Source organism: Psittacula echo (genome assembly GCF_963264785.1).
Source record: "Psittacula echo genome assembly, chromosome: 6".
Taxonomy (NCBI): Eukaryota; Metazoa; Chordata; class Aves; order Psittaciformes; family Psittacidae; genus Psittacula; species Psittacula echo.
The window spans coordinates 33413831-33437496 of NC_137743.1; the positions used below are offsets into that span (position 1 = coordinate 33413831).

At 42.2% G+C, this 23666-nt stretch overlaps 1 protein-coding gene across 1 annotated transcript in view; it reads left to right on the forward strand.

The window, feature by feature from the left end:
• Positions 1–23489, forward strand: part of GPR39 (G protein-coupled receptor 39) — a gene marked incomplete at both ends in the record, with an annotated part of 86298 nt that extends 62809 nt beyond the window's left edge. Inside the window, one exon of the mRNA XM_080621300.1 lies at positions 22966–23489. Within this exon, the coding sequence (XP_080477426.1) occupies positions 22966–23489 (524 nt within the window). The remainder of the gene's footprint in view (positions 1–22965) is intronic.
• Positions 23490–23666: the final 177 nt, after the last annotated feature.

A 23666-nucleotide genomic window follows, 5' to 3' on the forward strand; every position in this document is an offset into this window, starting at 1 on the left:
GGGTCAGGCCTTTGCTACTTGCTGCTAAGCAAAGTGACTGAGGAGTTAACACACGAGCTGCAGGACAAGGTAGATGCGACATTCCCAGGTGTGTATTACCTGTTCTGTGTGTGCCAAACCCTGCAAGTGAACAGTTCAGTCCTTCTGTATTTTGAAAAAAAGAAAAGAAGAAAAAAGAGAAAGAAAAAAACCTGTGTATGCTGCTCAGGAGAATATTTTAACATCTGGAATAGCCAACCTGTGTAGAACTGGTTCATCTTCCTAATAGGCACTTTCCTTAATGATCTAATTGGTTGCAACATAAAGTGGCTATATGAAATTTGTATAGCAGCAGCACAGTGGCTGCATGAACATGGCTGTAACTGCTTAAATCATCTCACTTCATAAATGAGCCATCTTCTTGTGTTCTCAGAGCACCTGGTCCATTCCCTATCTGCCGTTACGTGTGTTGCTCCACCCAGTTCTGTAGGGACTTCTGTCTCTCAAAGAGAGCACAGGACAGCACTGTGGCCTTGCTCCTCACAACCCCAGGTTTGGAAACAGGCAGCTGTCTCCCCTCAATGTCTCTCACTTGCACAGGCAAGATAAAAGTCTATGTACTGTTCTTTAAGACAGGAAAAGATATCTCAGCACATGCACAATGGATTTTATGTCTGCACCATCTCAGGAGTATGGAGTTTTGCCATCTCCATTGTTCCTCTGTAGAGGAATGAGGTCAGCATGCAAAGACCAGGAGTTCAGGGAGAAGGGGCAGCTATGGGCTCACACTGGAGTGCAGGAAAAGATGGAGAGGTGGAAAGCAGATTTGCACACACCGGGTTCCTTCTTGTACTGCTCCTGCAGAGCCAAACCAGGAGGCAAGAGATGTCTAAATTATACCAGGTAGGTCCAGAGGTATAGACACAAAATCAGAAGGGGGATCAGAAAGGAAGAGGTGCAAATTCCCCCTGCGTGCACACTGGGGGCAATGCAGCATGTGCATAAGGGTGGCTGGCACCTTGCACAGTGTGACTGCTGTGCCAGGGACGGTGGAGAAGCAGAAACACTCCCAGGAGAATTGGTGACCAACTCTGCTACCTTCCAGGGCCCTTGATTCTCCCCTACCATACGGTGTGGGGATGGCCTTTCACCAGTGGAGTGGTGGCCCACTGCAGCATGGATGTTCCTGTGCAATGCAGTTCTTGGTACAGAGCCTGTCCTGTGCTCTGTTGCCACAGAGACTTTCCTCTAGGAACACAGACTGATCCTGAATCATAGAATCATAGAATAGTTAGGGTTGGAAAAGACCTTAAGATCATCTGCTTTTTTATTTTATATATATTGGAGGATTTCCTGTTTAATAATTTTGTCTTTAACATGGTACTGTTTATCTCTACTTCATGATCTCCCAATTTCATGCACTATGGAGCACCAATTTGCATGAAAATCCTTACAAATCTATGGTGTGTGGGGGATGTGTTCTTTGTGTCTGCGCTTTGACATTCTACTCTAGAAACTTCCTTCAAACATAAATCTGTATAATTCCAGTAAAAAAACCCCCACAAACAAAACATAATACCCTGAATTTTGTTTTAAATTAGACTCTAAAGCCCAAGATTTGGAACTGAGTAAGGCCAAGATCTTTAAGGTCTCAGTATCTGATGTTATGAACCTAAATCCATGTTTACAGATTTACCCCTCCAGACTTCACTCAATGCACTTTCTTGCCCAAATGCAGGTGTCAGCAGCTGAAAAGCCCAGATACCAGCAGCCTCCCTCCTTTTCAGGGAAGTCCTGAATACAGAAAACTTTCACAAAACACAGTGTGTATTTTATTATACAACCTCTAAATTACAATTTGTAAATCAAAGTGAAGGCCAGCTTCTTTTCTGGCTCCCTAAAGCTACTATGAAGAGAGACTTTGTTTTAGCAAAATACCTAATCTTATCTACAGTGTCCCTGTTTTTAATTGCTATGATAGTATGAGAATAATGGAAAACACCCACCTGTAGGTTAGGGGGTAACCAGGGCAAACCCACGCAGTTTTCCAGGGATGCTCTACAGAAGCTGCAGGATTTGATATCAGAAGTAGTGTGAAAGTAATGTGAAAGTGAAACTCGATGAAATGAAAGGACAACCAGATTATAATGCAGACATGATCAACATTTTGAATTAAAAGTGTGTATTGGTGCACAAGCAGATACAAATAACCGAAGCCTCTTCATTTGCGGGCTTGCAGAGGAATATCTTTCTAAGGTATGCTTTTATAAGCATTAAACAGTTTTTGGCACTTGTGATAATCGTAAGGTCCAAAAAACCAAATGTAGAAAATTGCCTTTTTCTGGGAAAGAGCACTGTTAATATTGAAATTATTAAAGCAGCCAAACTGTGTGAAGGGCATCTTTATTCCCCTTTGACACATCATGACTACATTTCGATCAATGCAGCCTACGTCTCCATGGTTTTCTTTGTCTAAACCAGCTTTGATCAACTCAATAGCACAGATTTCTTCAGGCTGCCTCAGAGGTAAAGATGTGTGCTAGGCTAGCTGCTGGTGACCTGTCCTTATCCGTATGACCCTTGTGATGAAGAAATAAGATTTAGAAATGAGATTTTTAGATGAAGAAATAACACTTAGATCTCTGCAGAGTCAGCAAAAGGACAAAATTGTGAATTGCTGCCTGTCACTGGAGCCACAGGGGTTTATTCCAGGCAGCATCACGAGGCACCCACTCCTTAACGTGACCACTGGCAAAATGTGGAAATGGTATCCCTTTTCAAGAAGAGAGCCAAACCAAAAGACCGTTGGTTAAATGGAAATGTTTCCTGTGCAGGCTGGGTCCAGTTGGGTTTGGCAGCCTGGGGCAGGAGGATTGGTTTCAGGGGCTGCTGGGTTGGCAGGAGCAGCAGGTCCCTACAGACCAGCAAAGGGAGAGAGGGGTCTGTAATGGAGGGGAAAAGGACTCAGCAGGCAGACAAAAACCCTGCTTTCAAGAGGTGAGTAGAGAGGAGGTTCAGCTGATAAAATGCTTTTGTTATTAATCTGCTTGAACTGATGGCTCTTCTTTTCTCTCCTTGCTCTCACCAGCGGGAGCAGAGTGCTTTGTGGCCAAGTGGCTAAGCCTTTCCCTCTCACCTCCCCTAGGCAGAGCAGAGAAGAAGCAGGGAAGGACACAGGAGACGTACAAAAATCTGGCATGCACAGGGAGTAAATCAGGGTGTTAAACAAAACCTCTGCTCTCGGCTGGCTAATGTTTCAAAGGAAAACATTTCAAATGCTGAGAGAGATTGTGCAGTTAGCCGGTGATGCAATTACATGGTTGTAAGCTGTAGAAACTCTTTCAATGTGGCACATACTAAACCTTTCAGAGGTAGTGCTTTGATTTTTAATTTTATGCTGTTGGCAGGCAATCAGGGTCTTTAATAGTATGGAGGCCAGAGGGAAAATGTTTCAAAACAGCAAGGATCTTATCATAGTGTGCAATTAATGAATAATTATTAAAAACCAGAAATAGCTGGAAAAGCAGGGAAGAGCTGGCAATGCAATTCTCTGGTTTCAGGCCTATAATGATATCTCAGGAGAGGGACGTATGATATGCAGCTTCATGCAATTAAAGCTGGGATTTTTTTCCCCCTAGTCAAAAGATTAGTGATCTTGAAAAAAATATACCTGTCACTTGGTTTTGTTTTCAAGTCATTAAATTGTTGTGGTAAAGCATGTAACATTTAACAAGCATGGAGACATTCTTCTATAAATGATGGAATTTTAGGATTTTTTTTTTCTTTAAACAGTAAGATTTTTTTTTCTTTTTTTTTTGTTTTAAGATGTTTGAAAAGAGGCCTGTCGGCAGAATCAGACTATGCTGTCCATGGGAAAGGGCTGCAGTAACGCTTTCCCAGTACTCTGGCTGCTAAGTTTGTCCAAGAAGACACCAGAACTGAGAAGGAAAGGCTTCATGTGGACATCGAAGTCCGTTTGATGCTCTGCCACAGAATAGTGCTTTTTCTGTGTTGTTGAGGAAAAATCTTATCACCTGTGATGTCTTCCTATTTCCAACCTATTAAAAAAAAGAACAAGAAAGAATACCCATTTTATTCTCTCACACAGGCTTCTGAAGGTTACCTGGGCTTTTACCCTTTTCATCTGTTTTCCTGTGTTCAGGCACCTTTCTGCGTTGGGGCCGTATTGTACCCAGCAGCTCATTGTCCTTGGTGCCACAGCTAGTGAGGCCTAATTGTACATTTTTGGGTGTGAGACACTTGTTCACCTGGGGACAAATGAAGTCTCCAGCCTGGTGCAATGCCCTGGTCCTGACAGGTCAAACTGTATGTGAACTAGGAGGTAAGAACTGGTGTCTTAAAGGGCCATGGAGCTCCACCAAGCCAGGGAATGCTGAACATGAATGGTGGTTAGCTTCAGCATGAAGTAAGAGTCCTTTAAACCAAAACTAGCTTATAGTGTAACCAAAATAACAAGAAACGTTAAACTCCTCTACTAAGGAGGCCTATGGAAAGACCAATCGTGACCTTCAGATTCAAGGCTTAAAGTTTTCGGGTTTTTATAATGAAGTGCAGTTATAGCTGTGTGTTATCACTGGTCTTGTTCTCCTAATCAAAAGTGAACTTACTGTTTGCTTCTTCACTTGGAGAGAATAGGACTTTCCTGCTTGGACATGGGAACAACTGTTTTGCTTTTAAAGCTGCATAAAACATCTAATAGCTAAAGGTGTAACACTCGTGTTTCATCACTGAAATCCATTAGTCTGTGGCATAGTGAAAGTGGCTCTGGCATGCAGGCTTGAAGATGCATTTGCTTCGCAGCCTCTTCTTTTGAGCACTGAACACATTTACTTACTGCTCTTTCATTATATATGATCTCCAAAAAAGTTATTTACAACTATCAGACATTTCTACATGCGGTATTAAGAGATGTTTTCCATTAGCTTCAAGATAGAATGGCTTAAATTGTGTGTGTATGTGTGTGTGTGTCTGTCTTGGCTGCTAGTATCTTGCATTCACGTCCGTGGTGTTAATCCTGTTGTATTGTGGCACTGCAAGAGTGTAATATGTGGCACCCTTCAGTGCTGGTACATGTGCCTTAGTGCATGACTGGTATTGACAAAAACAAATGTGAACTACTTTGATCTGCACTGAAAGGGGAAAAAAAACATCTCTTGGTTCCTTGGAAGGCTTCCTGGCTCAAGCACACTTCTGCATATTTGTTTAGACACTTTGATTGCCACAGAGCATGGCAGCTCTAAAGAATTCCTGGGGCTAGAAAGTGCTTCTTGAAACCATTAGATTTCCTAGACACATTACACAGGAAACCAATGGGGCAGTGTCAGAGAGGATGCCAACTTGGCTGATGGGGGCAAGCAAAACCCGGGGCAGATGAGCATAAACGAGCTGTGGCGTTTTCTTGAAACTGTTTCTAGGAGACAGAAGTCAATCCGCACCACTGTGCCTGGTTTGTTTGCTCCCCCTGGGTTTTTTTCTGGCCTCAGGGATTTTTTCTGTTTTCCTTTTCTCCCAACTCCAATGCCCCCTCTTTGCTCCAGGGCATTGGTAAAATGGCATAAATGTTTGCTGGCTTGTGAGAGAGTGTCTCTAGACCCCTGTGCTGGTGGCTGGGGGGCCAGGGACTTCCAAGGAGATGTCAGAGGGGGGAGCCTCACCGAGTTTCGCCAGCCAGTGGTGCAGGGAAGCTGCTCCTCCGAATGGAAAAATGCAGACTGAGAAAATGAACCTCTTTCTGGCAGAGATTTTGGTGTCCCTGACCCTATTCCCAGGTAGCATCGGTGGGTACAGTGGAGTGGCAGCCAGTGTCGTATGTCCATAAGTCCTGTGGTACCAAAAAGGAGCCAGATGTGCTACTCTCTGCACATCACACTGGTTTTGAGGACAGTCCCCATAGCACTTGACTACTGCTTTGGCTCAGCAGCCTGTCATCCTGGGGAAGTGATTGGGGCCTTGCTTGCAGTTCTCACCATCCTATGAGGGTGGAGGACATTGCCCTTCTCCATGGCTTTGTCTGAGGTCTGCAGCTTGCATGCTCTCAGGCTTGCAGATTTTCTTTACTTCAAGGCATGCTTAGTGCTCACAAGAAGCTGGTTGCTGATGTTTATTTGTTCCTGTAACACCTTCTGAAGTCAGTAGCTTTTTTCTTTCTTTTCCCTTAAAAACATAGGGGCAGAGTGCAGAGTGTGCACCAGTGGAGTTTGTTACAGTGTCGTAGCTGGCTTCGGCTCCTGTCATTAATTGATAATCTTGCTGGATCTGCTAAAATGCAGTGCCAGCTCAGCAAGCTCCAAGGAACTCTTGGGTAAAGTGCTCTCCATTTTGAGACCATTGTCGGCAGCTTATCACTTGATTTATCTCCTTTTTCCAGGTGTGGAATTAAAAGTAAACTGTCATTGTAAATCACTAATTCAAGCAGAGTGAGAGAACAGTGCATGGTTTGCATATTTCAATACCACTTAATTAGGAAAAAAAAAAATCCCTTGTTCCATACAAATGTACAATGCAAATCCTTTCTCTTAGTGCTTCAGATGGGTAAAATGTCTTTTTCAGTCCCACATGTCTAATGCTGCTTCTCATCTTGTTACAACAGACTTTTAATTTTGCCCCTGGAACCAGATAGGGAAGTAGCTTTCTTTAAAGCCCAACCCTGTATGCATCTGGGAAGGAGTCCTTGCCTGCAGCTGGCACATACACCAGCACTGACACCTCTTAATCCAGTCCTGAGCCTGCTGACCTTACTCATGTATTTACTTATTTATTCATTAAAAAAGGCTTTTGTGCTTGCTAATTGTGTAACTGCCATTTTACATCCTAATTGTCCTAGAGGAGGTTGAGGGATGTGTCTTCCCTAAAGGTGTTCTCATCTGACTCTTGTTCAAAATCAGCTTCTAACTGCAAATTGTGGTTTTGCATGACTAGAGCTTCTTCTGTCCCAGCCCCTTGTTTCCTTGAACTCACCTTCATGGAAAACAGAATTATTTACTGGTTCAGTGGGAGTATCATTTTCTTGTGGCATGTCGCTTCAGAAAAATAAGTGGTTCTTGATATGATCACTGCCTTCGAGCCTCATCTCTTACTGTCCCGTCTCCCCTTCTTCCCTTACCTTTTACGTTCCTGCTGTGCTGCTGGGTGACAGCACCTCCAGCATTTGCTTCAGTCCCTCCCTCAGCTCTTCCTCTTGGCAGTATAAATTGCTCCAGCAATTTCATAATTTTGATCTGCAATCATTTTGCTCCTCTAGCTTATGGCAGCGCACAGACCAAGCACTCGTTTTCTTTTTAGACCTGGCTGACTACTGGTGTACTGATCTCAGAGTAACTTCAGAGCTGAGAGGTTTGTGAGGTGCCGTGTGCACCAAAATGTGGATTAAAAATTAAAGCCGGAAGAGAGAGCACCCCTTTCAAGAAAACATCCAGCACTTCAATTGTTTGGTCTTGGGTTTTTTTCCTCTCAGCACTTGCCAGTTTTTATTTAAACACAAACTTATAAACTCACTATCCCATTATAAAATGAAATATCCTGCTTTAGAAAAATGAGCAAACAAACGATAACACCATCTTTTGATTTATTGGTGTGATTCTTTTTTTCCCCAAACATGATCTCTGACAGGCTTTTCTGTTCTTGCTAAAAACATTGCATTGTATATAAGATTTTCTTGTTCAGATCAATTTGTTAAATTTTCATTTAGTTTCAAAGTGGTTCGTTTTGTTGAGGCTTCATTTTATTCAGACTGCAACTCAAGAGGTTTCCTGTAGCTTAGAGAGATTGCTTTTGAATTGGTACATTATTCAGTCATGAATAGTTTCTTTAGTATATGAGCAGCTGAATAGGGTTTTTATTACAAATATGAGTTTGAGTGCAGAACAACAACTATTTTGGGTAAATAAAGAATGCAAAATAGAGCATAAGCCTTCATAGTATGCTGTGATGCTTTTCTGCACTGTGTGCATTGGGATTTTTTTTTAAGTACTTAGCAAAAACCTCCTGTAGGGCATGGTGATATGATTGACTGCACACAGAATTTAAAAAATAATACAGTATATTGCAGAAATATGGCTGCACCAGTAAGATCTGAAACCATTTTTATGTTTTCAGAAAATACAAGTGAATAAATTTTGGTCTTTGTGATCAGCTACTAATTAAATGGTGGTTCTGCTGCATTCAGCATTGGATGCTATTGCCATGTTCTGAGTGGGTGTAGCAGGAATCCTGCAGTCGCTGAGGTGATGAGGTGATGTAGGGCAGCAGGGCAAGCGCAGTCTCAGTGTTATTCACCAGCCTTTTAAAATATGTTTTTCCTCTGTGTTGATTCTTATTTACCAGTGTACACAATTGCTTTTACCTACCTTGAATTAGTTTCCACCTCTGCAGGACTGTTTTTGTCCAAAAAAGTTAACTTGGGTAAATGGAAAGCAGTAGGAAGGAAGTATCTGGCTTTTGAAGATGCTGTCTCTGGATTTAGGGAGGTTCTGTAGATGGAAGATTCTTGTAGCAAATGAGGTACCTTTATTTGCTTAGTGTGTGGCAGAAAATTAGTCGACCTTGCGTGTTCTAGCTGCCTCAGTAAAGAGATCGAGGATCCCAGTGTCTCAGAGCAGATCTCCTGCCATGTTTTGCTCTAATAGGCTTCACCAGTGCAGCCTCCAAAAATTGTTTTCCCTGACATTAAAGGTGACAGGGGGGGATTTTGTGGGGGCATCCTACTGCCTGTAGCATAGCTGCCTGGAGTTCACTGTTGCACCAAGTCTAGGTCGTTGGCTGTATGACTTCAAGGAGAAAAGAATCCATTTTTGCTCAGGTAAATTAGGAGAGACCTGCCTGCCTTTTACTACACTATCTACTGGTTAAAGAAGTTTATTGCCACATGAGAAGATGATTTAGACTTTCTGTTTTAATCTCTTGAATATTATAAGAAAAATTAGTTCTATTAGCTCTTGGGAGTTAGAATTTCACTCATGAGTGGGTGAACACCTTACAAAGCTCAAGAAGAAGGTATCTAAAAATGTCTCTTCCCAAGACATCTTAGTCAATAGGAATGATTAGAAAAACTTATTTCAAAGTAAGAGGCTGTTCTGGAAAGAGGATGAGAAATGAAAGTGGATAGTGGATATAGCTATGTTAATAGGGGCAGAGCAGCTACTTAATTACATAGCAATGTCAGAAGCAATAGGATTATCTATTTCTGTCATGGTACAGGTCAGACCGAAAGCCAGCAGTTGAACTTAAGGTGCTATATAAATGCATAGGAAAGTTCCCAAATGCTAATAGTTGCCCTCTCAGTTGCTGGAAATACTGATATTTAGTGATCTTCTTTCTCCCTTTCATAGTCATATATTTATTAAATGTGAAAGGGTTACTGTAAAAGTCTTTTTTTCCATTACTGTGGTCCTGTGTGCCCAAAGTTGGAGCCAGCTGCATGAGTCCGGAAGAAGAAATGTATTTTGTAATTTATATTAGGGTAGATCTAGTCCTTGCTAAAATCTCCTGTATATTCACTGTGCTCCAGAAAACACCATATTTATCAACAGATTCTAGAATTTACGTTAAAAATGGCATAATTGAATCAAATGCATTGCCACATCTTGTTTCCTCTTCTTTGTTTATAGATTTCCTCTAAGAAGCTCTGTTTTGTTCCTGTATTTTCTAGGAGAGAGGGAGAGTGCAAGCTGTCAGATAGTTGGAGCTCTGGCTTAATTAGTTTTCTCAGGTCTGCAGTAATATCTTATAGTTCTTAGTGTTTCTTGGAAAGGTGCTACAAAAGATAGAGTGAGCTGCATGCTCTAATTCCACCTGGAATACTCTAGTTAGCTGTGGATTCACCTCAAGGAAACAAAAGAGAGTTAAAAGGCTAGCAAAAATGTACCCTGTATGGCCTGTATAAAGGAACATGCACTGGGTTATTTTTTAAGTTAAAAGTCATTGTAAGGGGGTTTGCTTCTAATAAATTATATAGAACAAAATGATGTGACATCTTTTACTAATACTAAGATACAAGACTGAGATTACATGTGTGGAGGAGAGGAAGAAATGCTGCCTGATGTTTACTGTGAGCCATTGCTGCTTGTCGCCTAGCTGAGACATTCTGGAAGTCCCCAGCAGCTATCTGAAAGCAAAGTGCAAATATCACATCCCAGACACAAGGCTCCAAACCAAAAGGTGCCTGAGTGCTCAGTGAATCCATGTTCAGGTGTTTATTTGAATGCCGTTTTGGAGAGCATATTTGCCTTCTCATATGGCATGGGGAGACTTTGAGCCTCATAGACTTTGAATTAGACTGCTGCCAAGTTTGTGGCAAGGGGAAGAATACTCTTTATCTTGCATGTATATTCCTTGAAAAGGTTTAGAAAGGAGGTTTTGACATGTTTGCACTCATTACAACTTTCTGGACAGCTCTGAAATGTAAATAAAAGGAGATTCAGGTGTTAGCAGAGAAGAGACTTTGCTGCGATGGAAATATTACTGCTCCCTGAACAGCCTTCTTGGAGGGAAGCTGCAAACAAGCAGTGTTTGGCCAGGACATTTTTCTTAGGGCAATTTTAAGTAGCTTTACCACTACTCAAGGCTTTGATCCAAATTATCAGAGGTAAGGCCTAATTTAAAGAATAACACTGCCTTGTGTAATAGGTACTTTATGTTTCCCCCATTAACATGGTGGCCAGGATGCACTGAAGGAGTCAGACTGGAGTTTGGTCTTCATTCACTTGCAGTGTTGGAATGACCTCTATAGCTCTACTGGAGATGGCTGAATCAGAGATTCCACCTCTCCCACCCTTTCCATAAGAGAGCTGTCTGACACCCCCAAATACCTCATTTAATTTCTCACGCCAATATTTCCAGAAAAGAATGTTGTCTTCCCTCCAAAAATAAGAGGAATCTGTTCAGAGGAGGAAAAGGCTCACTGCTGTCAGAAATAGCAGGCTATCAGTGAATTTAGAAGAACGTGAGAGTCCTTCAGGCAGCCTTTCACCTCCCCATGCCAGATTTGTAGCAGAAATATTTGGCCTGTGTAGGTTGTTTCCTTGATGATTTTACCTAAGGATGAGCTCCTGGGGACTAGTGCCTCCCATGTGCTGGTGTGTGATGGGACCTCTTTTTACCCAGTTTGCTGCAGCAGACCCATGGCCCTCTTACAGCACTCTGCAGCATTTTTGAACAGAAAGGTACCTTCTGATCAAGACAGCCTCACCCATATCAATATCTATATAAAATATGTTGCATTATGATAAGAGTTGCAAAGGCTATATGCAGTAGGGTTTAGCTCCAGACACAGTTCGGATGGTGCATGTAACTGTTGTGGCCACATTGTAAATTAGGGTGGAAGAAGAAATGAGAGGTTTGATCCAATGCAACACCATTTCCTCCCAAAAAAGGAAGCTGAGGCACCAGTCAGTATCTTACTGGACTGACACAGCCGCCTTCCTCAGGGACAGAGGAGTGCAATAAATTGGCCACCAGTCCCAAAGCACAGCCACTGTCAGGCTTTGTGCTACTGGTGCCAAGTCTGCCTGGGTGCATTTCTGCTCTTCCACTGCCTGGATCCTGGTTCTTGTTGTGGGTTTTGTTGTAAAATTTGGATAACTGCATGTAATTTTTACGGCAATTTGTTTTGGTTTGTCCTCTCACTTTAGCTGCTAAACATAAACGCCAATTGCATTTGTTCGTTTAAAGCAGCTGGCAAGCATAATCTTGCTACCATTTGTGTATCAATAATTCCATTTTCTTCTCACTTGCTACAAAACAGCGAGTTTTCTTCATTTCAGGGCTTTTGGTACAAAAATTTGACTTGGAGATTGATAATATCTCTCTTGTTTAGGAAGAGCTTTGCTGATTCCCTGTGATGATCAGATTCATATAACATATAGCTAAAGCTTGTCTTTCTGGCAGAGCTCATAAGTGTCTTATGTATCTGCTGAGCTAATATATTGTCTTTCTGTATTTGTATTCTGCAGTAGATTGTTCAATGATTTCTCCTGCTGAATTGCAATAGATGAGCTGTTTAATGTTGCAATGGCTCATTTTGTAATGTAAAAACAAAAAACCTCTCAATTCCAAATTGTGTTTGCTAGTTAGAATGCAGAATTTAAATGAGATTTATATGGAAGATGTATTTTTCCTACTGTTTTGCCAATGCAGAATGAAAACAAGTATTCACTCTTCCTAAAAGAAAATCAAAGCAACCATGGTAAGAATTTGTTTTGCAGGGGAGAAGCAGCAATAAAAAGTAAACCTGTTCCTTTCTACATAGTACTGTTCATATTGGTGTTCCTTAAATATACTTTCTCAATGCAGAAGTAACAACTTCGAATAAGCAAGTCTTTTCTGACAGCTGGAATGTTAAAATTTCTAAAAATGAGCAGTTAATATGCATTTATTTTACCCTGGTATGTCTTCTCATGCTCAGTCTATGTGTATTTCCACAATATTCTTGATTTTTTACCCAACGTAGCTCTGGTTTAAAATTTCAGTTATGATTTTACTGAAGAATTGTTGTAGTGAATGGAAATGAACGATTCAAAACTAGATGCTGGATTTTGTGGCATTTTTTGACAAACCACATGTGATTGGCACCTGAATGAAACAGTCGATTGTTGCTTCAAATGCCAAGTTGGTATTTACTGTAAGGCGTAATGATTTCATGACTGTTTACCCACCTGTGTGAGGGAAAGCACCAAAGATCACAAGGGAATGTATAAAATTCTCCCATTAGCTTTCGTGTTTTGCGGCAGCCTCAGCTCTGCGGTGACCAGATTGCTTCATCCACAGAGTTGGGGTCCTCAGAAGAGCACTGTGGTGTGTTGGTGTAGTGACCCGGCAGGCTCGCCTGCACATGGGGGCTCACCACGCTGTGAGGATGCTGCTCTGGCACTCCAGTTCGAGAATTCAGTATCCAGTTACAGTATCAGAGACTGGTCCATCATTTCTCTGTACAGTTGTGCACATTTGAAACTGAATTATAGTAGATGAGTGCTAAGATGAAGTTTGAGATTGGAAGATTAAATCCGAAGAGCAACAAAAACTCATATTTGAAGTACAATTTTTAACATAATGAACAGAAGAAATAAATGACCATTGAAGGCAGGAACTTGTGTGGGGAAGATTTTCGAAGGTGCTGTTGTCACTGCATCACAGTGTCTATAAATGTGTTACCATCTCCATAATAGAATGTGGTGGGGTGACCCTGGCTGGATGCCAGGTGCCCACCAAAGCCGCTGTATCACTGCCCTCCTCAGCTGGACAGGGGAGGGAAAATATAATGAAAGGCTGTGGGTCAGGATAAGGGCAGGGAGAGGTCACTCACTAGTTACTATCACAGGCAAAACAGCTTTGACTTGGGGAAATTATTTAATTTATTACCAATCAAATCAGAGCAGGATAATGAGAAGTAAAAGATAAACCTTAAACCACCTTTCCCCCATCCCTCCCTTCTTCCTGGGCCCAATTTCACTCCTGATTTTCTCCACCTCCTCCCCTACAGTGGTGCAGAGAGACAGGGAATGGGGGTTGTGGTCAGTTCATCACACCTTGTCTCTGCCACTCCTTCCTCCTCAGGGGAGGACTTTTCACACTCTTCCCCTGCTCCAGCGTGGGGTCCCTCCCACAGGAGACAGTCCTCCATGGACTTCTCCAACATGAGTCCTTCCCACAGGCTGCAGTTCTTCATGAACTGCTCCAGCACTGGATCCTCCCCAGGCTGCAGGTGGAGATCTGCTCCACCATGGACCTCCATGGGCAGTGGGGGACAGCTGCCTCACCATGGTCTGCACCAGGGGCTGCAGGGGAATGTCTGCTTTGGTGCTTGGAGCACCTCCTCCCTCCTGCACTGACCTTGGTCTCTGCAGAGTTGTTTCTCTCACATGTTCTCACTGCCCAATCTGGCTGCAGTTGTTGCACAGTTTTTCCCCTTAACTGTGTTACCCTGGAAGCACTATCACCGCTGCTGCTGGGCTTAGGCTTGGCTGGCGGTGGGTCTGGCTTGGAGCAGGCTGGCATTGTTCCATCAGACATGGATCAGACATTCTAGCAGCTTCTCATGGAACCCACCTCTGTAGTTCCAGACTACCAAAACCCTCTTGTGCAAACCCCATACAAACTATTAAAACTGGCTTGATTTCCTCTGGTAATATATAAGCACGCATGGCTTTTAAAAGCATATCATGTCTTTAATCACTGTTTTGCAAAAAGACTGCTCATGTTCAGTAACGATGCTTCTGTCATGAAACTTCCTTGAGTATTTTTAGCTTTTTCTAGTGTTTGCACTGTGAAATGGCAGTATTTAAAAATATTTGAGAAGCAAAACTTGACCCTGCTAATAACTGAAGATAATTGTCAGATATTTTAAATTGCTAAGAAGTAGAACTGTTAACGCTTGTGTCCTCACTAATTATATTCTGCATATCTATGTTCCCCTGACAACTTCTGATGCATCCAGTATCACTCTACCTAACGGCTGAGGGCTTTTCAGTGACAGTGCAAAGGAAAAACAGCTTATTCCTCTGAGGGACTCTTTTCTCTCTTGTGGAGAAGTGTGTGGTGGGATCCCTGGAAGCTGTTACGTTTTAGTGTTGCAGAGTCAGAAAAGATTTTACTGAAGTGTCCTGTAAGTCCCAGCTGGATGGATCTATGGTACATAGACTTGAAACTTTGGTTCAGCCCCACGTAAGCCTCTTGTAATCTTCTCCTTGTTTGATGGGAATGTTTGTGTTTCTCAACCTAATACGCTGTTTATCAGTTGTAGAGCACTGAAATACAACAGAGACTGAAACATCATCACTTTGCAAGGAAGTGCAGGTTCTGCTGGGCAGGTTCCTTCAGCATTAGTTTCAATTAAAGATGACATTGCTGGAAATACAAAATTCACCTAACCCTTGGCCAGCGTGTAGCTGAGGTGATATTGCTGTGTTGCATCCAGCCTAGAGCAGCTCTTTGCTGCCAGTCAAGAAATATGTTCAGCAGAGCAGGGAGGACCTGAACTGAGCAACTTGCTGGGCAATGCAGGGGTTTCAACTGGAGCGTTGTGTGCATGCTGTTGTTCTGTTGTGTCTTTGCTTTGGCCCAATGACACAATATGCAGCCAGAATCTCTGATAAGCCAGTTTGGTCTCGGTGATCCTGTAGCACCCTTGAGGGCACTTGTGCGGGGGAGAGTGCAGTCCAATCTAAGCGAGAAGACATACACTTCAGATTCTGGTAACAACTCCTGGGTCTTCGTAATGATTTACGGTGGCAATTAGTCACCTGTGAAATGAAGTATCAAAAACAGCTGCAGGTGATTTTCTGACTCCAAAGGTGGCAAATGCTTATGTGAAATTATTCTCAATGTGCCTGGCAACTCCAGTTATATATGGAAGCTTTTAAAAAGGAAAGAAATAATTCCCTGTGTTGTCACTGCCCCACATTTGAACACATTGCTGCTTCGGGTGGGTATTTATGGGAGGAACACATGCATGGTTTTAACATTTGTGATTTAGCAAGACCATTAATGGTGTCTTCAATTGGAAGAAACGTGATTTAGTGTGCAACAGAACAGCAACTTATTGATTAAAGCCTTGCAATTTTGGTTCATTTATTGCATCAACAGGCAGCTTGGTTCTTCTCTATGCCTTTCATTTATTGCACCATATTGTGGGACAGCACTGTCCTATCACCCAACTGTGCTTGCTAATGAGACATGGCCTCATTGCACAGTGCCGTTGAGGCTGGGAGGAGCATAATGATCACTGGATGGACCCAGATTCCTCTGGGGGCTATGGGAATTGCAGGTCCATTGGTTTTTTTGCTGGGAGCTGTTGACAGGATCAGATGTACAGAGAGCTGGTTTTCAACTGTTGGTCCCAGGCCATATGCTTAATTGTTCAGCAGCATTTATAAAGATAACTAGTTTGTTACTGGCTTCTGTTCAGTTTAAACCCATTCTGAGAAGGGCTATGGTGTGCTTGCCAAAGCCTCTCTGTGAGCACTTGGAGATTCGCCTGCTTGTGCTGGTGACAAAAATGTTGTCTCGACAGCTCCTTTGTCCTTTATCCCTGCAGTGCCAGCCCAGGCAGGAGCAGGGGCTGGATTTCATCTCAGTTTGCTTTGCCAGAGGCACCCCTACATGTGTTCTCTATACACAAAGTGGCTCCACAGCAAAGGCAGCAAGTCGCTGATGAAGAAACGCCTGTTCTCTGGGGAGGCTGCACACCTAGCAGCCAGCCCAGATCCACTGTCAGATCCCAAAGTGAGCTGGTAGATCTTTCAGGTGGTTAGAAAAACTCCAATGGAGAAATCACTGGGAAATATACACTTGCCGTATCTCTTCTCCCTGTAGCTACTGCCTGAGTAGGGTTAGTAGGGATAGTTTACTTATTCCCTCCTCTTCCAGAAAAGCATTTTTGAAAGGCAAATCTGTGATTCTGAAAGTTGAGGGTAAAAGGAACAGAGTTGCTGAGTAATTTGAGCTTATACAAAATGTATGTAGCAATGCACACATTGACTTACTTCAGAGAATATAAAAATTTATTGTCCCTTGAGCTTAATATTGACACAGACAAAGCAATATCAATATTTATCTCCCAGGTTAATACATTTTTATATTCACCTTAACATTCATCAATATGTGCTTATTATAATGTTTGTCCTTCAGCAGAAGAAATTTGTATGTGGTGGAGAGGGAAAAGGGAGGTTTATATCAGTATTCTTTTCCTGTTTTAAACTTCATCAAACACTTTATCCTGCACATGGAGCACACTGCAGCCCTCATTCAAGCAAAACCCTTATTGACGGTTGTTACGTTCTATGCACTGAATACAGGATTGAGTGATTGATTTTTGGGAAATGTGAAGTTAACTGTCATAAGCAGAAGGGGCAGCAAACCCACCGTATCTGTTTTATAGACTAGATGCTTGGTGGCACTTCCTGCAGCAACTCTGTAACCAAGAGTGACCTACTTAACAGTGCACAGACACAGAGGCATAGCACGGCATGCAAGACACAGATCGAGCAGACTTTGATCCCGAGATCCAGTGGTCAATTGCTGCCTACAAAATGATGCTGTTAATGTGGAACAGGACAGCTGCAGATTTGTTAGGAGCCTTGTGGCAAACTTACCTTATGCCTGTGTCACATGTGGCACTCTGCATCTGCATGCCAGCTAGAACTTGGTTTGTGGGCACTCTGTACCATAGAGAACGCAGTGGCCTATTTGGGCCTCCGGTATTTGTTCCAAGAAGCAAGTGTGTGTGGGGAAGAAGAGGGTGGCCACTTCACTGTGTCTGAAGGATTATCATTCTGGTCTGCTCTAGTGCATTTTTACCCTAATTCTAGACCTCAGATGATAGAGGCTTCCTATCTGGATGATGAGGGCAGGCTGCACAAAAGGGATGCAGACATTCAGCACTGGATGTCACAAGACTTGTCTGGGATCTACGAAGGCCTTTTAGCACAATTTATGCTATAGATACTTATTTATGTGCAGATACGAGCTCTGGCAGTTAGGCAGAAACATTGTGAGTTCTGCAGAAGCGCAGAAGCACATAAGCCATTGTTCCGCTTGCTTTTAAACCCAAGGGAGCTGTTGGGGTAGTCTGGGAGCAGTCGTAAAAGGTGTGTTCCTCCCTCCCACCCCCTGTGCACCCTTCTGTTCATCAACAGCCAATTGGTGTTGGTCAGAGACAGAGAGAGTTTGAGTCCTGTGTTGATCTGGATAGTGGCTGAACACCAGCTACTCACGAGAAGCTGTTCAAAGCCGAAAGTTTGGATCTGAAATTCTACCCAGCTGCTGGTAGACCAGAGAAACTTCTCCAAGCTCTTACCTGCCAGAAGCAGCACTGGTAGGAAATCCTTGAGGCTGGAGAGCAAAGGCAGTCCCCTTGAGGTGCTCCTGCGCAGCCTGCCTGGCTCCTGCTGCTTGACAGCATTGCCAAGAAGTGCCAACAGCCATTTGCTATCACTTCGGTTGGTTTCTTTGCTGCACTTACAAGTCAGGCTTGCAGCAATGAAAGTAACAGCTGTTTGTAATCTGACATTTCAATGACAATTGTCAGTAGACAATAAGCATATGGTGGCTGACTTCTCACTTGCAGACAACTGCAGCAGCAGAGGCATGGAGCAGCTGCAGCTGCTGGAAGCCAGTACTACACTGATCTGCAGTTGGGAAGGTCATCTCAGTGACTGAAGACGGTGGTGCGTGACTTCTGATGTTTTTCTCAAAAGCTAGAAAGACAATAGCTTAATGCCCAGTGTCCTTATTTCCATTCAAAAGCAAGATTTTTGAGTCCTGGTTAAAATAATAAACATAGCATAAATACATGCCAAAACCTCACCTCCTCAAAGTAACACTCTTAATAAGTCCTGGAGTCTTTGTTTTCTTCCTTGTGCTGAATTCGTAGTGACTGATACTGTGACCATCAAGAACCTGATTAGCTCTAAGGTGTATTTGCGTGTGATTTCAAAGCCATTTGTAGCAGAATCAAATCAGGAACAAGTGCTTTCCTTGTGATTAGTATTGCTCTAGGACAGTAAACTTAATAATGAGGGGTGGTCTCAATATTTTCCTCTTTTGGGAGCCAGCACCTTTGACACATGGTTGGAAGAATTTCTGATTTAGGCATAGGGCATTAATATCACATTATACCTTTGAGAATAGTTGGGCCAAGTATGCAAATATGAAATGCACGCTAAGAAGACTCCCTCTGACCAAACTGCATCAATGCCTGTGCTTGACTCATAACTCAGTAACCATATGCTTATATTTCACTGACAATTGCCATTTAAATGTCAGTTTACAAGCAGATGTTGAGAACCCGCCTTTTTGCCATTAATTAAATCACAGAAAAGCAAAATTTGATGTTTAAGGCTGCTTAGGGTAACAATGACGAGAGGAGCAGCAGAAGCTAGCAGACCTTATAGTGCCGGGGTTAAGTTGCACGGACAAATGAGCATGTACATGAGCTGCTACAACAGCCTTAGTTAATGGGCTATGGCAGCCAAATACAGCATGTTGGCATTTCCTAGAGACCATGATCATTTTGTAGACAATCCCAAGTTTTGTGGGAAGGCTGGCAGAGGCCAGGGTAGAGGGGAGATGCTGGACTATAAAAGGAGACAGATTTAAGTACTCAGGTGCAGAAAGGAAGACAAAAATCTATTCAAGAGCAGAACAAGCAATATCCGGAAGGGTAGAGAAGGCAGCCCTCTCTACTCTGCCAGACTTTTGCATGTATTTAAAATCCCTCCCAGTAAAGTTCATAATGAATTTAATTCAGTCCTCTATGGCCCAGAGGAATGTTCTGAGTAATAAAAAAGTATTGCTAAGGGATAGATGACTGCCAAACTCCCATTTGGTGCCAGAAATGCATAGTTATATTATTGGTGCTTAAACGCTAGGTTTATTTTACTACATAAGCGATCCTTTGTCACATAGTGAGAATTAATACTGAAAGATACACTTCTGGGAAGTTACAGTAACAATCCCCAGATTCAAATCATTGTTAAATTGGTATGATTTGTTTTTAAAGAGTTTTGGGGTGGGTTTTTTCTCCAGATTATATTTGAATGTTGTAGTTCCTATTCTGGGTAAGCTATTTTGTGGCTGGTTTCTGGCTTAGCTTTTTGAAGTGGTTTTAGTCAAGGATCTTTTCATGTCTGTCTTTTTTTTGTTACCTTGAAATACCTATATCAATGTTAAATGAATTGTAAGCTCAAACACTTACTTACTGGTTGAGATATATTCACTTACACATAGTCAGCTAGGCTATGGTGCATGGGCTAATGCACTTTTGATGATTAAACCAAGAGATTCAAGTGTATGTTGGAAATTTCAAGCACCAGTGATGGAGGTCACTGGACCACAGCATTACTTTGTTTATAAACATCAGTATTCATGGAAGATAAATCTTTGCTCTCATCTAGTGTGTCACTCCAGTGCAGTGGGCAGGAAAATGGAAAAAAAAATGGAGCTGCTGATTTTTTTCACTTTAATAAGAACTAGCGGAAGGGAAGGGTGGATATGAGATGAGACATGAGAGAGTTCAGCTCCTAGCAGGCAGCAAGCTCATGGGAAAAATGCATCAGTCCTGGTGCAAGAGGCAGTTTGGTTTACTTTCAAGCTGAGACAGTGTAGCTTAAACACCTTCTGCACTTTACAGTACAACACAAACTTCTATGGCCTGTGTACAAGTTCAAATCGATGGCAGCAGTAATTTGGTCAAAATATTTCATATGCTAAGGTCTGAACAGAAAGCTTTTCTGATGGGCTCCGCTGCTGCACTTCAGTTTACTCCATACCTCCACATCAAGTGTGACCAGTTAAAAAAAATGTTGAGAATCTGTTGGTGTGTTTGTTTACACGGTGCATCTCTCTTGAATCCAGAAGCATTTTTTTCAAGCATAAAAATGAACAATTACTCATCCCTGGAAAACAACAAAGTTTTGCTGCCACCTTCTCCCACCCCCCAAAAGACTCATCTCACTGCACTGCAAATGGGCACAAGCAGCTCATTTTTCACTTGCTGTTCACACAACAAATACACAGTTACCCAGAACAAAAGTGACTGAAGAAGGGGAAATCTTAAGCATTTTGGCAGTTTGAATTAGAAAGAAAAGTCAATGGCAAAGAATTCAAATACAAGCAAAAAGTCAGACATCTTGAAGCACTACATTTGAGGTTTAAAACTGAATGCACACATTGTTTGCTTAGCCTTTCACAGCAGTATTCATAATTTAGGAAACTATTAAACAGGGTGAAGTGTCCTGTTCCCTACTAAGAACCCAAAAGTTACACTGTAGAGCTTATTTTCTTTTCCCTTGAAAGATATCATCTGGTAAAATTTGCCAAGAATCCTGCAGACCTCGGTTTATGGGCTTTATGTTTCAGTTGCACAGGAGAAAAAGCCACAGCAAACCAGTACCATCATTTTGCTGCCTTTTCAATAAGGCCTGTCACAAGTCACAGCTCCTTATTTTCTGTTGGTCTCTACCAGGACTCCTCTCTGTGTATTGGTTATGCTGACAGCAGATTAAAAAACAAGCACTGAAGACTACGAAATTTGCAGGACTAATATAAAATTCAGATCAGCTTTTGACAGAGACACAACAGGCACTGACAAGTGAGGCAAGAAGGCAGGGAAGAGTAGGGCAGGGAAGCAAAGGGGCCTGAGATTGTATAGGAATGGAATGAGAATAGAGACAAAGGTGAGTTACAGTAGTTAAAGAGCAGAAAATGGCAAAGAGAGACACATTTGTCACTTGCCTACTACGAACAGCCTTCCAGGTATCTTACCTTGTGCTGTAAGTCTAAGATACGCTACTTCTCATCCTACCAGAATTATTGTGACATGAAGTGATTACAAAAGCAGATGATCAAAAAGACAACTTTTATTTGGTAGCTTATTCAGTGAGATCATAAATTTGTTAATTATACCTTTCATTAACAAAATTAATTAAAAAGAAGACATTTCATACCTTTTCTTTGCTCAGGGGAGGTGGAGGAGAGAACTTAGACATACCTGTTTAAGCCCTGGCAGTTTTGAAGTTAGGAAACATCTTTCTTTTCTTTTCTGCCTCCCTTTCCCATTTATGTTCATGTCTTCCCACTTGTGAAGTATAATGTTCCTGGCTTGGAAGATCAGCATGCACTATTTCAAAATTGTATTTCTACTGTAATCTGTTCAGTGGTGCATTCTACAGCAAGCTCTTTGATGGGGGCAATCTGACTTAGTCTAGACAGGTAGGAATTAAGTGCTTCTGTGCTTCTGTTGGGAGAAGAAGTTAGATGTTGGAGATTAACAATACCACCAAAGCCTACTGGAAATGACAATGGTGCACCATCACGATACTCTCTACTACTTTGTGCCTCTGTGGCAGGAAAGCCAACCTGCAACTTCTGCTCCCTCCCAGTGTTCATATAAGGCACGTTTCCTGCAACGAGAAAAACAAAGTGGAAACAGTAATCTGGTGGCGTAAGGTGTTTCAGAAGTAATGCTTGGTGGGGGAGCACTGAGAAGAATTGTTTTGTTACCTGTTATTTTATGCAAGATGTCAGGATTTCCATGCTTACATGCACCAGAAGCAGTGGATACCAGTGCGGATTGGAGTGCGTCCCCCTGCTCCGTCTCCCGCCTGGGAACAGAGCCTGCTCAAGGTCACCCACACCTTACTTCAGGGCTGCTCTTCTGAAGACAGCACCACCACTGAGCCCTAGTGAAAGCCAGTCCACAGAGGCAGAGTTTTCAGACATCTAGTCACCCCCTTTTTAATGCCATCAGTGATGCAGCAACATGTATTTATATTTACATATAAATACAGAATGATCAGATACCATATTTTAAAGCATAATTTATAATCTGAAACTGCTTACACTTTCATGACTAGGCTTGGGTTTTTCTCATTTACATTCATAATTTAATTCCACTGGAATTTGATTTTAAGAAAGCCCAACATATCTTAATTACCATAAAAAGATCCATACATATTTTGCTTAAAAATATCTTCTGTAAGAGGAAATTTACAAAAAATAACAGGAAATTTATTATTATGCATACATTTTCTTTTTTTTTTTTTTCCAAAGTACAAACAAGAATCTGATCTCTTCTGGGTATTGCCTGATCTAATATGGCTATAGCTTCTATTTATTTTGCTTGTTTTTCAAAGTAAAGGGAAAGACAAAAGAAATGTAAGAACACAAACTAAAATAAAAATGCATTCTTTTTGAAGATACAGATATCAGTGAAAGAAGTCTAACAAATGGCCATAGGTACAAAGAAATACCAGCCAAGCAGTATGCACTCTTCTGTCAGAGCATGTGCTGCAGTGACCTTGTAACAGTTATTAAAAACAACAAAACAAAAAAATGCTACTGGTAGAAAAAGCTGTCAAGCGAAACATTGAGAAATTGGTACCATTTCCTAATGAGCAAGTGCAGAACTGATATTTAGTGGTTTATGTTTTTTTCTTTCCATATATGCATACCTCTTCCTCTTTCTGTTCGCAGGACTGATTATTGCAACTCTGGCCGTATGCTGGATGCCAAACCAGGTTAGAAGGATCATGGCTGCTGCTAAACCAAAGCAGGACTGGACTGTTCCCTACTTTAGAGCATATATCACTCTTCTTCCCATTGCCGACACCTTCTTCTACCTCAGCTCGGTGGTGAACCCCCTCCTGTACAACATCTCTTCTCAGCAGTTCCGCAGCGTGTTCCTGCAGGTCCTTCGCTGCCGCCTTACCATACAGCATGCCAACAAGGAGAAGTTTCTCAGAGCAAACCAGAGCTCCAGAGCAAGGAGCAGCCGGTCTCTGCGCCCACTGCTCTTCATGTCGTCTAGGCGCAATTCTTCTATGAGGAGCAATAACAAAATTTTCTTAAGTACTTTTCAGAACGAGACCAAGCCTGACTGCAGCCTACAGGAACCAGGACCCGAATCACAGCAGTCCAGCTTGGAAGTAGTGCCCCTGGAGACTAGCTCAGAGCCCAGCCTGGATGCACCAAATGGCCTTTGTGAACATCAAGTATGACTTCATAAGGCAAAGTTAATGATTAGCAATGAACTTAAAAACATAGAAATCAAAATGACCAAGGAATTGACTACATCTTAAAAGGAATAACATAAGTGGATTTGTTTCCAGTTATGCAGCAAAAGTAGAGTCCTGTATCCTGCTGATGGGATTTTTAAGTGCAACACTGGAAATTCA